The sequence below is a fragment of the Apteryx mantelli genome, chromosome 2, assembly GCF_036417845.1.
Source record: "Apteryx mantelli isolate bAptMan1 chromosome 2, bAptMan1.hap1, whole genome shotgun sequence".
NCBI lineage: Eukaryota > Metazoa > Chordata > Aves > Apterygiformes > Apterygidae > Apteryx > Apteryx mantelli.
The window spans coordinates 37417816-37432850 of record NC_089979.1 but is presented as its reverse complement, the minus strand read 5'-3'; the positions used below and the strand labels follow the sequence as shown (position 1 = coordinate 37432850).

General features: G+C 36.7%; 1 protein-coding gene across 1 annotated transcript in view; it reads right to left on the bottom strand.

Moving 5' to 3' along the window:
* The window catches only part of RAB2A (RAB2A, member RAS oncogene family), a 42214-nt gene that overhangs the window by 21041 nt on the left and 6138 nt on the right, over nt 1–15035 (bottom strand). Inside the window, exons 2-3 of the mRNA XM_067290489.1 lie at nt 11388–11459; nt 7786–7853 (exon numbers count right to left, since the gene is read on the bottom strand). Of these exons, the coding sequence (XP_067146590.1) occupies nt 7786–7853; nt 11388–11459 (140 nt within the window). The remainder of the gene's footprint in view (nt 1–7785; nt 7854–11387; nt 11460–15035) is intronic.

Here is a 15035-nt window from a genome sequence, read left to right as displayed (position 1 = left end):
ATGTATATTTTTATATAATACATTTATATCATTTATATACTATTATGTAAGACATTTCTTATCTATTTTACCAGGTTAGTATGAACCTAAATAGAGATCTGTAAGGTCAAAATAGATGCCTTAAGCATGTAAGAGAGACTCTACACTTTTACTTTTAAGATCATTATTACTTTAAGCATTTTTTATCTAACAGGCAACTTGCTCTTTTTCCTTCCTATCCCTTATTTCAAGGGGCACAAAGAGAGAACAAAAAAGTGTAAGCTATCTATAAAAAAAATAAGTTTTTGGGGTTGTTTTGGGGTAAAGTGTGTTATAATTATGCTTTATCAGTTTTGTACAGTGGGACCAACCCAAATTTTGCTACTTGTCACAAGGAGCAGCTGACAGAACTAGCAGCGTGGAAGCTCAATATAAAATCAGAAACAGGTTTGATACAGCAAAATAGCCCTTTATCCTTATTCTAAGTGGAATTAACAGTGTTCTTACCATCTCCTCTGTGTTCCCCCAAAATTCAGTATTTCCCTTTTTTTTTTTTTTTCATATTAAAGCATTTTTGATGCAGTAGTTTAATTTTTCAGCAACATATCCCAGAGACTTGAAGGAAGGTAGGGGAGGGGGAAGGTAGAGGCAGTATATGAATGTTAACAGGGTATTTCTCAAGGCCATATTACATCTAGCACAGACAACACAAGCCTTTGCTCTGAGGACACATCAGGATATAGCCACTTTCAGTATTACAACACAATACACTATAAAGGAAGTGGGGAGATGAAAGATAACTGATAACAGATAGAAGATGACAGCTATTTCACATGTTGAAACTCTAGCTCAGTCAAGGTAGCCTACAAGAATCAATAAATACATATTGAACATGTCTAAACAAGCATCCTCGCTCTTCAGAGAAAAGAGTAGAAAGCTTAGAAATGAGTAGTTCATTAATCACGAAAAAAGTAAGGCAAGCCTCTGATAAACAGGTGATGTTTTAAATGTTAAATAACGCTCCTTTTTGATTGCCTCCTGGATAATCAGCTTTTAGAATTCACATTTAGAAGCTTTTAGAATTCACACCACAGTTTAGCAAAGACAAACTTTCTGAAATAAGAGACTTACAGAATCATAGTTGTAGAAGTTACAAGTCTTCAAAACAGAACAAAAAGCTTCATCCTTGCTTGAACTGTAGAACTTGTGTGGACTTGCATTCCGCATGCGCTATACTAAGAATACCTCAGTACATAGACCAAAATACAATTTCAAAATAATGATGCAAGCAGAACATTAAACATTGCAATCTCCTTGGGTCAGAGATCCACAGAGATATAGGGCCCACAATGAAGTTTTCAAGAATATTTAAGCCATGTACCTGTGTTACATTTGAAACAACATATTTGTAGCACATCAAGAAGTTCAAGAGTTAGAGGAACTTTTAGACTTAGGAAAAGTTTACAACTCTTCAGGGTGCAAACATGCATACCTCTTATGAGCCTTATTTTGATGTTACGAGTAATGTAAGTGATGCTGTGACCTTTTGTTAGCTTCCTGCAAACCCTCACCTTTCCTACTGAAATCTTAGTAGCATTGGCAAGCAAGTATATTAGTCACGTAGTTTTCAAGTCTTTGCTATCAAAGGGTTCCTTGCAAGATCCTTAACTGCATACTCTTTGAATCTATAAACTGAAAGTTAAAAAAAGAGCAGCTATGATCTAGTACAAGGAAGTAGTTAGATAACTAAATAGAATCAACAACAGCATATCTCTCTAAAAAACAGCCCATTAATTTTATTGAATCCTTCATTCTTAATGCTAAAGTATTTGGTAAAGTTTCTTCAAGAAATATGTTATTCGGGGATGTCATAACATATTTTCTCTGTCCCAGCTGACTAATATTTTTTTATTAGGAGAAAACTTTATAGTACATGTCCACTTGAAAAATTAAAATTTACAATGTCTCACAGCTAGTAACTCTAGACTCCTTTGCTTTTGGAAGGGGCTACTTTGTGTGATATGTTCAAACACACTGACCGAATGTTTCATTCACATTTGGAATTACTACTCTTTTAAACTAGTTTACACTTTCCTAGGCTGCACAGACAGCTAAAAGACATCTAAGAAACAACCAGTTCACCCAACAAGTACCAGACTACTTATGACAACTGCCAGTTGGGAACTACTCCACAAAGCTGATCACTGGAACAAAATTTTCCGGATGGAGAGAAGAGTGATACATACCTATGAATAGGTTTTGAAAGTTAAAAGTAAGTCTGAATACTTTAATCACATGGCAGCTTGTTTATGTAAATACATTAATCTTTCATGTGGTCATGTCTCTGTTCTGCAATAAAAAAGAAATTTCTGGAGATTTACTAACAAGTAATTCAAGGAATATTCACAAAAATAAAATTTATTCTACAAACCTGCCATTTTCCAGCAGAGATGTTCTATAACAAGATCCTCCTGTAGACAAGATGGAACTAAAGACACTTCTGAAGGCAAATCCATAACAACTTAAGAAAGTGTCAGGATTTATGTAGAGAATTCAGCCAAGTAACATGTTGTTTCAGAATAACCTTGTCAGCATCTTAGTAAGAGTTGAAATTTCTAGACCACTAAAGATACCAAAGGGTGAAACTGTATATATGTCCAAATAAAGATTGCCTGTACCTATACTTTTCCTTTTAATGTTGTTGAATGCATGTAATTTAGACATCCACAGCAATTCTCAACACATTACCGAAACAAAAAGCTCCAGCTTTTTACCAGAAACACTCTCATGAACTGTTTAAGTTCATAGATATTTTTGAAGCCTTAGGTTTTAAATAACTCCTCTCACTAAAACTCAGAGTTCCCTTAATGACAAAAGAAAGGAATTGCTGTCCTTCCATCTAAGGCCTTATCCTAAGCAAGAGCTTGTTTTATTATTGTGGAAAGCTGCAGATGAACTGAAGGGAAAACCATTACCAATAAGAAAATAAAATACCAACAATAATTGTATCTAGTTATTGAACTACCGTCAGCACATTACAAACATTTGAGAACACTAAGCTAGACGGTATCTCAAATTACCTCGGTTTCCTACAGTGCTGTAACAGATGTGAATAGTAACTTAGCAGTAGGCACTAAAGTTCAGATGATGGCCCTGTGAGACAAGTTCTGATAGGAATAAGTACTAAACGGACAGGTTCTCCCCATCCATGAATCTAGAAATAAGTTACTATTGCTATGTAGGAGCAAACACAGCCTGTGAGTTAGTGATTAAACTAGTTTCATGAACCAAAATTGATTCTCTGCAAGTTCTTGATGTTACTTTACAGCAGTAATGAGTATAAGCCATTGAGCACTGAGCAGTCATAACTTGAGCTTTAAGATTTAGCCACCTTCTTATAGGTACAATGGTTCAAGAATCAAATCAGTAACAATTCAGTAGAAGGATTCACCAACTGCACATGAACACGAACATATGCTCTGACTACCAAAGCAAGTAGAAAATGTCACACAGAAAGCAATTAATGAAGAATCATTTATCATCAGTATTGCTAAGATGAATATTCATGTCATGTACTATGGGAATTTTATTTGGTTCTACTAAATCCAAAGTGCTTGCAAATACCTTAAGAGTAACTGATTTCTCCAAGAAGGATTGGTATATTCAGGTTATTTGAAAATGGTTGGATAACACACTGCAGATTTAGGGAACAAAGACATACAAGCCTTTAACATTCAATCTTGCAGAAAGAAAGAAAGAAAAAAAAAAGAAAAGGCCCCACACTTGTGTGCAAACTCTCACCTATTGGCAAACACTGCAAATTGAATTAGAAAGCTCGCCTGTATGTAAGCCAAGAAACTACTTGAAATTTGCTTATAAAACAAAAAGATATGGTTTCAGTTATTTGCTTAACAGAAATCTTAGAGGCAGGTTTCTTTTGTTGTTGTTTTTTAAATGTAGGGTCCCTAGGAATAATCTGTTGTTTGCAACTGCTATTTTCTGGCTAAGTTTTTCTCTTCAAGAAGAAAACTAAAACAAGAACGGCTATTAATATGCTTGAAGTAAACACAATAGCAAGAGCTGAGATGTTATGGAAACATAATAATGAATAAAAAGAAACAATTTTGATCATAGATTTCCATGAAATGAGGAAAAACAAGGTATTACAAATTTACTGTCTTTAAACAGAAAAATTCTCAGTCATACCGATACAGTCTACAGAAGATAAACAGTACTATATAGTATCATCACTGATCTCTTTTCCCCCTGCAGAGTTTGACAGAACTTGAAATTCCTTCTTTCAACTACTGCTATTTTTACCTGTCAACAATGGCTTTTTAGTAACAGTAAATACAACAGAAATATGCCTCCTCAGCCACAAAATGAAGGATATTGACTCAGACTGGTAACAAGCTCCATAACTCTCTGCAACAATGATGTTTTTCTGAGGAGAAGTGATTTTATAGTTCTCAGTGTTACACCATTACAGGACAAACAACCTCCATCTGCACAGCTTGTTTAAATCCACAAAGTTTAAGAACTGTCATTTTGTTCTTTACCAACTTCTGCAGATCACTGCTGATTCCCTAAAAAGGAAAGTTATTTTGGCAATTGACACTACCTTAAATATCACACCCTTCCACAAAACAGGAGTTGAATGCCTCATAGCAGGAAATTACCAGTTAACCAGCTTTGACAAAAATGTTTCTCAGTCTGTCGGCTTACTGAAAGTCATTACAAAGATAACAAAGCTACAGGAAAGGAAATAATCTAGAGACTAAGACAGACAAGGCATATGAACAATTTAGTCAAACATCACTACCCTTGATGATCTAAATGGATCAGAAAGGAAAAAATGAAAGTCAAGGACTCAAAGATCTAAAAACCTTGACATGTCACAGCCACAGCACACCTAACAGTAAGCTTGCAGAGCCTAGCAGTAGGGAGGTCCTGGAGCAGTCTGCAGATGGGAGAGAAAAGCAGGGGACACTTTGCCGGTGTAGACATTGGAACAGAAGTAGATTTGAGGGTGTAACAGTTGGCACTAAGTATGCAATATCCAACCGCACACCTTTCACAGACTCTTACTTCAGACTAGTTCTAGACTATCAGTCCACAGGACAAGATACTAAACTACAATTGCTAATGGACACGTGTATTCCTTGAGCATATCTTCCGGTTTAGTCTCACACAAAAGGAATTCAGTTTGTGTGGTCCCACATGAAAACCAAACAGCAGTAAGCACAGCTAATTTCTCTAACACACTCCTGATCCAAAATAAGATGCTAATTTGGTGTTTTACTAAATATTCCTAAGTTCTGATACAAAAGAAAGCAAGCAAATAGACATCACAGCCATGCACCAGTGTCAGCTTCAGCTGCCCCTGTAAACTAACACCCTCCGACAGTAAGGCACACTGCAGCTTCCATATATTTCCACTATCACTATATACAGCCTTCTTTGGAGCTGCACTGATCTCCTTAAGACAGCATAAACTGATCACCCTACCATAGAAGTACCTGGCTAGAAAATTTTGAAATAAATACTGATTCTCTTAAGAAAGCAAGTCTTTATTCGTTGTTAACCACCAGAAACAAATTTTATTTCTTAGGTCTCTGCTCAAGATTCTTCTTGTACTGTACACTGATGGATTAAAGGCAGATACATCAGACTAGCACTAAATCAGAAAGTGCTGGTGCTGTACCTCAGCAAGCACTGACTGAAAACATAAATGCTTCATGTATTTTCTTAGCAATATGAGATTTCAAAATGAACTTTTTCTTATCAGATAAAAATTGTAACAACTTAATAGATACAGACATAGCACCAGTAACAGCTAGCAGTTTTTGCTCACAGAAAAAGAAATCCAGGACATGCTCAACCCAGATACACAACACAGACTCAGTAACCTTGGTCATTACTGATGTATTTGTGTACCTTAACAGTCATAAGCAAAAAACATTCTTGAAAATACCTCATTGTATTTCTTATCTTACTATTGCTCCAAGACCTTTGTACCTAAGGCCAGAATTGAGCCAGCTGAATTTAGATAAGCTTACAAGCCAAGACTGGATTAGACTAGAAACATCCCATGTTTTAAAAATCAGGCTGTATACAGTTAAAAATTTAATTACAGCCTATGATATCAAATCATTTATCACTTACAATTCATAAATTATTAATAACTATGACATAAGCATACAATGTACTGAAAGTGTATGAAAGCTTTCAATGAATATTTTTAATTTATAGATAGTACAGTAAAGAAGCTAGCCAGATAAAATCCCTGCCCAAGGAGAATTTATAGTCAAAAGCAATTCCATTGAAATTTTGGCTATTGGACACTTTGCAGGCAAGCATGAAGCCAAAGAGACTGTGAAGAGCTACTGAGTTGCAGGCACTAAGAAAAATACAATCTGCTCAAAAATAGTTGAAGTTCATTTCTATTCAAGGAGCAGATAACAGCACATAAACAAAGTTAGTTTGAAAGACAATGAAAGACAGTGCCTGCACTATCAGTAACATTAGTAATTTTGTCTTAAGTAACTCTGTCCCAGTTTTAGGAAGCAAAGACCAGAGTAGATTTGTCCTCATGTGGTCATGCTACCCACTAGAAGTTTGCTCCTGAAACTTCTGTTCCGGCAGAGATTTGCTCGTCTATTGAATTTGCAAGAGATCAGCTATCTTGGCAGTCAGCAATCCATAGTTACAATAGGACAAATGCCTAGGGCAGAAAAAGCCTATAGTAAGCACAGTCTGACCATATTCTTTTACACCTTTTCATGGCAAACTTCCAAGGTGCTAGATGCCATTTCAAATGATGAACTTGTAAAATAAGCATGGTACACTAGCTCTGAAGTTAGCTAAAATATTGCATTTGTTTACATTTTAAATATATATCCCTCTATTGATTTGCTATACCAAAAAGTGCACAAACATGACACTACAGCTGTTTCTCTGTCAGTTTCTGGAGGTATCCTAAAACGCTTTTGGAAAAAGAACCAAGAAATCCAGCCTTAGGGAACAGCTGAGCACCTTATAAAGGCATAGCCATCAATGGGCATCCTAAAGCTGTTGCATAACAACAAGTGCAGACAATGAAGCAGGCACACCCACGTAAAGCAACTGACAAGGCTGGGGGAGAAAGCCGACTCCTATAGTGTGAAAGTGTTCTTAATCTGAACCAGAAAAGTCAAAGCCTTTGCCTTGTTTGCTGTGCTTTTGAAAAATTCGTGCATTTACCAATCCCTTTTTGTTTGTCTGAAGTACTTACTACATTCATGATTATAGTGAACTTGAGTTCTTCAGTCTTCTGTGAAAAAAGTGAAGTGAGCAATACCTTTACTTTCACATCAGAAGTGCAAACATATCTCCTCTAGAGAACTCTTAATTCAGTAAGAGATTAAAGCCAGTAGGCACATCGCAATTTTCTAACAGGAAGTTAAATAAACCAGGCCTTGCATAAATGCACAGAAAGATTAGAGGAAATATAAATAATCTCAATAATACAGAAAAAACTTTCACAGAAAAAACAAACCAGCATGAATTTCAGTCTCAGAAATTTGACAAAGTTATTTGAGGAAGCTGAGCTACAGCATAAATGGCAGAAATCTGCACCGTTTTAAAAGTACATCACACCAAAGAAAGGGAATTTTAGCAAATATTTAATCTTTAGAGAAACTAAAGAAAGCTGCAAGACCAAGAACATAGTCTCACATGGAGGGTGATCATAGAGAGCTTAACTAGAACAATAAATAAGAAGTTAGCAGAGACATGTTTAAATAGTTTCCACATTTTATTACTTACCGTATCCCATATCTGAAGCTTTATTTGTTTTCCATCAATAGTTATCATTCGAGCCCCAAATTCTACACCTGAACAGATTTTACAAAAAGATTACATTATTAATATATATCAGAAAGAAAAGTGTCCACCACTATCAAAGCAAGTACACGAGTTAAAGTTAACTCAACATTGTGAAGGAGAAAGTTTCCTATGGATACAATCTGCTTTTGTTAATTTTCCAGCTGCTTCAGAGAGTCAGAAATTTTTCCAGAAGGAAGAAAATCTTAACTTTTCAACTGCTTTAAAAATACATTAACTAGAGTAAAGTGTAAAGGAGGTGTTTCCCATAACATTTTCCAAAAGATTTAACAGCTCTAGCCCAAAGGAGAAAAACACATATCTTTTTGGGCACAAACAGGAAACTGAGTAGAGTCACACTGATTGTAACACCCTGCTAACCCTAGATTGCTGAAGGCACTGTAGAAGATTTAAGTCTAGACTTGTTATTGAACAAAATATTCTACTAAATAAGGTGAGCACGCAAACACCATCTTCAACAAGATAAATTCTATCAATTTATTAATACCCCATCTGCCTTTACAAAAAAACATGCTTTCCAAATTCCAGCTAGTTAAAGATCAAAAGTAATAACTTGGAACAAATTTGTTTTCAACAAGCAAAATGAATTTCTTCAGTGGAAAAAGTCAGCCTTTTGCATCCATCTTTTAATGCAGCTTTAAGATCATTAACAGTAATTAAGCATAAATTTCAAGCTATTACTACAGCAAGTTAAAATCTGAAAAATGCCTAGAGATAGCAGACCTATTTATAAAGCTATCAAGTTTCCATTAATTTGTGTTTCACATACCATTATTTCTTGGGGGGTGGGGGGGGGAAGAGTTGGTTGCTTAAATTTTGTCTGACATTGCTCACTGTGTAGATTTGGATAGGAGTCTTCCAAATAAGTAGCCCTGATTTTGAAATATAGCAAACGTCTCTTTAAAAGCTTGTTTAGGTTTGGGGGGCAGTGTTGCATTCTGCAGAAGTAATGATTTTCCAGGGCAGGGAGGGGAACCCACCAAAAACACTTTCCACCACACATGATATTGGAACCAAGTATAAGCTGTGGGCCAAAGAATAGTGTATTCTCTTAAGCACCCAAATAACTTGCAGTAACTATATGCAAAAACATGGAAAGAAAGCTGCTGGCAGTGGGGGGGGGGGAGGGGGGAGATAGGAGGGAACATGTAAATGACAATATTTTGAAGTTGATTGCGAAGCCTGAGGAAGGTCCTTGGACTACAAAAAGCATCAACGCTGTAGCTGTTACTTGAGCTCAAAATGCAGATATGGAGCTGCCGATTTAAAACCAGCAGTCATCCAGGTGTTTAGTTTCTCCACATATCCCCATAAAAAAATGAAAGAATATTTACCCCACTCCATCAAAATTTCTGCTGTGAGAAAATTGTGAATTTGAAACAAAGAACACAGTTTTCTGCTAGATTTTCTCTTAAAGGAATAGAAGCTGTTCAGGTTTGGAGTAAGGATATGTCCTAAGCATAATGGGAAAAACAAACAGCAGTTTACTCCAATTCCCAAATGAAAACTAAATTGAGGTAACTGTTACACTGCAAGTTCTTAAGTTAGAGTATGCTTCTACAGTTACGCACAATTTGTGTGTAGTTCCAAGGCATATAAAATCTGCTTTTATGTATTGTATTTTTTTAATCTCAGCATCACTAAAGTTTCTTCCTGAATTTCCTAAATTTTAGAGCTGACATTTTAGACTAGCTATACTAAAATTTGGGGCTGAATTTTGCAAAACCCTAGATGGTACGATTTTTCCCCCCAAATATCCAATTTTGGTTTCCCTTCTCCCAAGTTGCTTGCAGCAGGGATAGAAGCTGCCATTTGTTAAAACAGTTGTACTATACTGATAAAAGTTAGGCTGTGTAACGTAAGCTTTTCTTAATCTACAAGTTCTAAGGAGTTAGAACAACATCAGCTGGAACTGTGTTAGGAAAACATCAACCCATCCGATCTTACGCTGCATGGAAATTCACATGAGTTTGAACCCATATGTACCTCTGCCCTTCTAAGTCATCTGGGCTAATTGAGAGCAGCATTCTCCTAGCCAAAAATCAGATGCATGCACTATCAGTTAAGTAAGTGCAGGCCTATCTTCATTCTTCCCCTTTTCAAGCAGCTTGCCAGACTCCAATCCTACATCCCCATTATATTGCTATGTAGGTTCACCTCTGCATCCCACTAGCTTTGATATCTGCTCTGAGACCTTAGCTAGCTATTTGCCAGGCACAGAACTGGCACTATAGCCATCCTGCTGAGGTGAAGCCACTTCCCACAGACTAGCAAGTTGCTGAGAAGCAGAAATATATGACAGGGCTGCCAAAGGCATGAATGATATACAAGGTGTGATGTATCAGCCAGTAAGGAAAGATGGCAATAAGTCGTGCCTCCATAAAGAACTCAGGCTCCTTATTCAACCAGCCTACCCGTTGCAAAAACCTCAGGAATATTGAAAACTGATGCAAGCCTAATAATTTGAATTATATCAAACAGCCACATACAAGGTGTGCAAGGCTTGTCAAGCTAGAAACAGAAGCCATAATCAAACCACCTGGTACGTTCTGCTACACGAAGAGTATTTGTTTGTATTTCAAGTGTCGATTTTAGTACTTCCATACACAGGAAGCCTACCTACTCCAAGGCACAAACTAAGAATATAGACTATGGATACATTTTGTACAAGGCTCAGCACAGTAAGAGGGAGAGTTTAATAGGTTCTTTGAAACAAACATAAGGAGTTCAAAGGTCCTGCAACTTTTAATTAGAGAGCAGCATCTGTTATGCTTAAGACCGAAACTGATCTGAAGACTAACCTTGTCCACAAAAAAAATTTATTCACACACTATTCCTCATATTTTATGTGGAAAGACAAATGAAGCTCATAGCATCTATTATAGTCAAATTACAGGCAATGCATTCTTTTGTAATTAATTAATTTCCTCTAGTATCAATATGAAATCATACCTCATATCAGATTCTCGTTCAATTGAGAAGTCAGGAAAAAAACCCCGTCCCTTCCAGACAGCAAACACCTCCATACTCCAATCCTTCTCCATCAAGGAATTAGCTTTCCCAAATAGTAAGTTTGTTTATTCATCTTTTAAGTTACCTTTCCTTTAGTTTTATCTGCTACTTGTCTTCAGGGTTAGCCTAACATTCTGTTGCCTAACAAAAAGTCTGCATCTGTATCACCAGCAATGTATTTCAAGCTTGACCAATTCTGTTTCCATGTTCAGCTTTTAGCTTTTCTGAAGAAACAGTTGAGACATGATCTGAATCAATTTGAAGAATTTCATAGCTATGTGACCTTCCCAGTAAGAAACAGGCCTCCCTTTAGCTTCATTAGCTAACAAATATTCATCATATAAAAATTCACTGATGCCTTAATACAGCACAAATCCTACACTAGCTCAGCACAACAAACTCAAATGCATGCTGTGATACCCTAGCTGTTTGCCACCCTAAAAACCAACCAAACAAACCTTAAGCATGTTTTAAAACAGCACATTAGCATTAGGGAGACAAAACAGACCTACCAATAGTAAGATCATGGACTGGTTGAAACCGCTTGTCTGTAAACTGTAACAACAAACATGATTTCCCAACACCTAAAAAAAAGAAAAAAAAAGAAAAAATTTTAAGCAAATTCAAAAAAATCTGTTAAGAACCAATAAAAATTAATTGAATTAAATGGTGTATATTGTTTAAAATCCATTACTAGGATTTGAAATACCAGATCTCACCCACTCTGAAGCGTACACATCTTTTTCAGATTGTAACAGCTTTTAAATTTCCAGAAATACTGAAGTTTAAGCAGTTATTACTCAGAAATAGAACAAAATATAATTCTTTAAAAAAGTATTTCTGCCTTTAAAACTAATGAAGACCAGTTTCCTAACAGACTTTCAAGCTACCATTCTACATCTTCTCACAACAGTAACTACAGGTCTTGCTTCTCCCCACAGCTCTATGCTTCATCCCCTGCTTCAGTACCTCCAGGTTTCTTCCAGGCTAGCTACATTCTCAACAGAACCTCACTCACACCTATCTCCCAATTTATCAACAGAGGGAACAACAGGACATATGCAGCTGTTTAGAACTACTACGCATGCTACTGACTATTGGCTGCCAATAGCCAACAGACAGGCCAAGCAGAATTGGCAACAGATGAGTTCACACTACAGCCAGACAGATAACCATTTGGGTCTGAAATCAGGATATCTGAAGGGGACAATTTTTATATGAACTACTTCACGTTACATCGATGCTGCCCAGTAGATGGGCAATTCCTTCTGTACATGGAAGCACAGAAAAACAAAAGTTAATGCAGTTGACAGGGATACTCAGACTATGCAAGTTCGTAAACATCTACTTTTTACAAATTTTACAATAATATTGCCTTGTTCTTTTACTTGGAAGGATCATTCTTCCAGTCCTACTCTATCCGATTTCAAATTTTCAGCCTTTTAAAACCTCTGCAGTCATACGTTTGGTTTACATACATTTAAACTCTCAGAACTGTATCACAAAACACATGATCCTGTAACATCCAAGTTCCTTCTGTGCTCTGCTTTATCCACAGAGCAAGATGAGGCTATTTTAGCCACATTAGAAGCCAGGCAACAACTGATCCCAAATGACATATCTGTTGATAAAAGACAGCAAGCAAAGGCATAAGAACCACCATATTGCAACTCACAAGATGAGTGTGTCAGAGGTTTGCATACAGTGATGATGATCTTTTATTTTTCAAAGTGTTCAACTTCTCAAAGTTTGACTGTTTCTTGAGGAAACAAAGCCTATACTACTATAATCACTGTTCATCTGGTCTTGAAAACTAAGACCAGCGGCCAGTTTCAATCAAATCTAACAGAAATGGGAGATTTGCCCTTGATTTTGTCACAAAATGAGTTGTAATAAAATGATGACACTCTGAAATTAATGCCTCAACTGATGCAGCAATTCCAGCAGTCTAAGTCAATTGTTGTTGCCGCTCTCCTGCTCTTCCCTGCAGCATGTTCATGCTCCTTTTCTCCATACTGCTTCAGAACTCATCTGACCAAGCCATTTCAGTTGTCTGCTGGCTTAGCACATTAACTGAACAAGAGTGACAAAGCATGCAGAAACGGCTTAGTGCAGGGTCAGACAAGCCTCAGAGCTAGTTCAAAAGAGGGAACAAAAATGCAGCAGCCAGCAGATCAGCAGCTTAGACTGGCATGGCACTACAGCCTGAGGCAAAGTTTGCTGCATCAGTCTTAACAGTTCTCTTTTCTGTAGCTCTCTGGCTTATGACAGCAAGCTGTCAGTTCACAAGCAGGTTGGAAGCAGGTATAGATTATGCCACATCCAGCCTCCCAACAAAATCAGTGGACATGAGAGAAGTGGGTAATAGTATGGATAATAATAGTATGGATAAAGGGTATGGGGGAAAGCACTGGAAGCAAGAAAGAAACAGGGAGAAGGCTAGAAGGAATACTGGAGCTGTAGGGACAGAGAACAAAAGTTTCTAAGGAACCTTGAAATATTAATAATTCTTCTACTCACAGAACACTTTACATATATAGATAACTTTGATACCACCACTAAAATAGAGTTCCCCATCACAGAACATAATCACCACCTCACTTTTAAGAAACAATCTATAAATCAATCCAGAAATAGAATCCAGAATAGCTTTTGTCATTAACCTTGCAAAACAATTTCAGTATCATTTAATAAATATGAACCCCAAAACTGACACCAAATGTTGCCTGCACGTATCTTATATGCATTAGAAAAATATTTCAAAACTCAGTGAGCAAAGTGACCCTTGATTAAATGTCTAGTAGTAGCACTCACATGGCAGTCTGATAATTTTCCTTCTCCAAAGTTTGATGATCAGCTTGTTGGTTCAGGCGAAAACACAAATACCAATGTCAGCATAGAGCAGAGACAAGCATAGCCCTTTCAACACGAGCACTGTCTTGAGTTGGCTCAAGATAACTGAGAAACTGCACACTTAGTTACTTATTGCAGGCCTTTAAGAAGCAGTCTACACATTTGAAAGGTTCACACAACAGAAAGAAGAAATCAGCCAGTTTTTGTTTAATGCTATTCCTGTTACTTTAGAACCTTACAGGGGAAAAAAAAATTGGAAATTCCATAAGTTTTGTACTGTTGTTGACTGAAAAAAGGCTCAGTAAGTTGCATAACAAGACTGTAGTGACTGTTCAGTACAAGCTATAATCTATTTTTAAATAGTAGTTATAAGTACTTTAGTATTTTTGCCTACCTTCTTAACAGTGATGTTTTGTTTACATTTTATAGTTTTAATGCATTGCAAGTTTGTAACCAGAAAGTTCTTATTAAAATAGCTTGTAGCCCATATATTTCTGGAGCTTGAGAGAAAACTACGGTATCATAGACACAGCCAGTAACCTGTCATAAACAGGAGCTATATATGAACTTCTGAGCAGTTTACCGCTTTGTGATATACACAGATGCTGCAAAGATCAACTAACAGTTGTGTGGCAGCCAACTGCATTGCATACAAATGGTAATACAGTAACTGTACTGAATTTTATACCAAATTCTAAGAACAAAGTGACTACTTACCAGTACCTCATTCACTTAGGACTGTAAATCTTATATCTGAAATGAGGCAGAATCCCTGGGAAAAGTATTTGAGCATGTCTTATGAAAGTCATCAATTGTAGAAAACAAAAGGGACAGATTTAAAGTTGCACAGACAACTTTAAAATTAGGTATTTATTAACTGATTCTCCATTTTACTGCCACAATCACTTTAATATAATATAGCTTCAGCAATATCTTCCCCAGAGGAGAAAAAATATTTAGTATCTTAAAACAAGAATTGAGCAGAGCTTGGACATACTTAGCCAACAAATACAGTAAACAAAAGCTCTTGCTTAGGAATAAATTAAAGCAATGGATTACGTGCTCTGAAGGGAGCAGAATACTTCTTTGCAAGTGCCTGTTCCAGGACCACTTCTTAGTAGCCAAACAGTGATGGAAAGTGAACTAGAATTCATACTACAGCAGTGTTTTATCCTCAGATCCTGAATTCCAAACATCAGCCTGAGTTGGTTCCAAATGCATCTGCCTTTAGTAAAAGCTTTCTACTTACCTGGGTGATGCTCCACAATCAATTTGACTTGGGAAAGCATTGCTGGGCTTTCCTACTG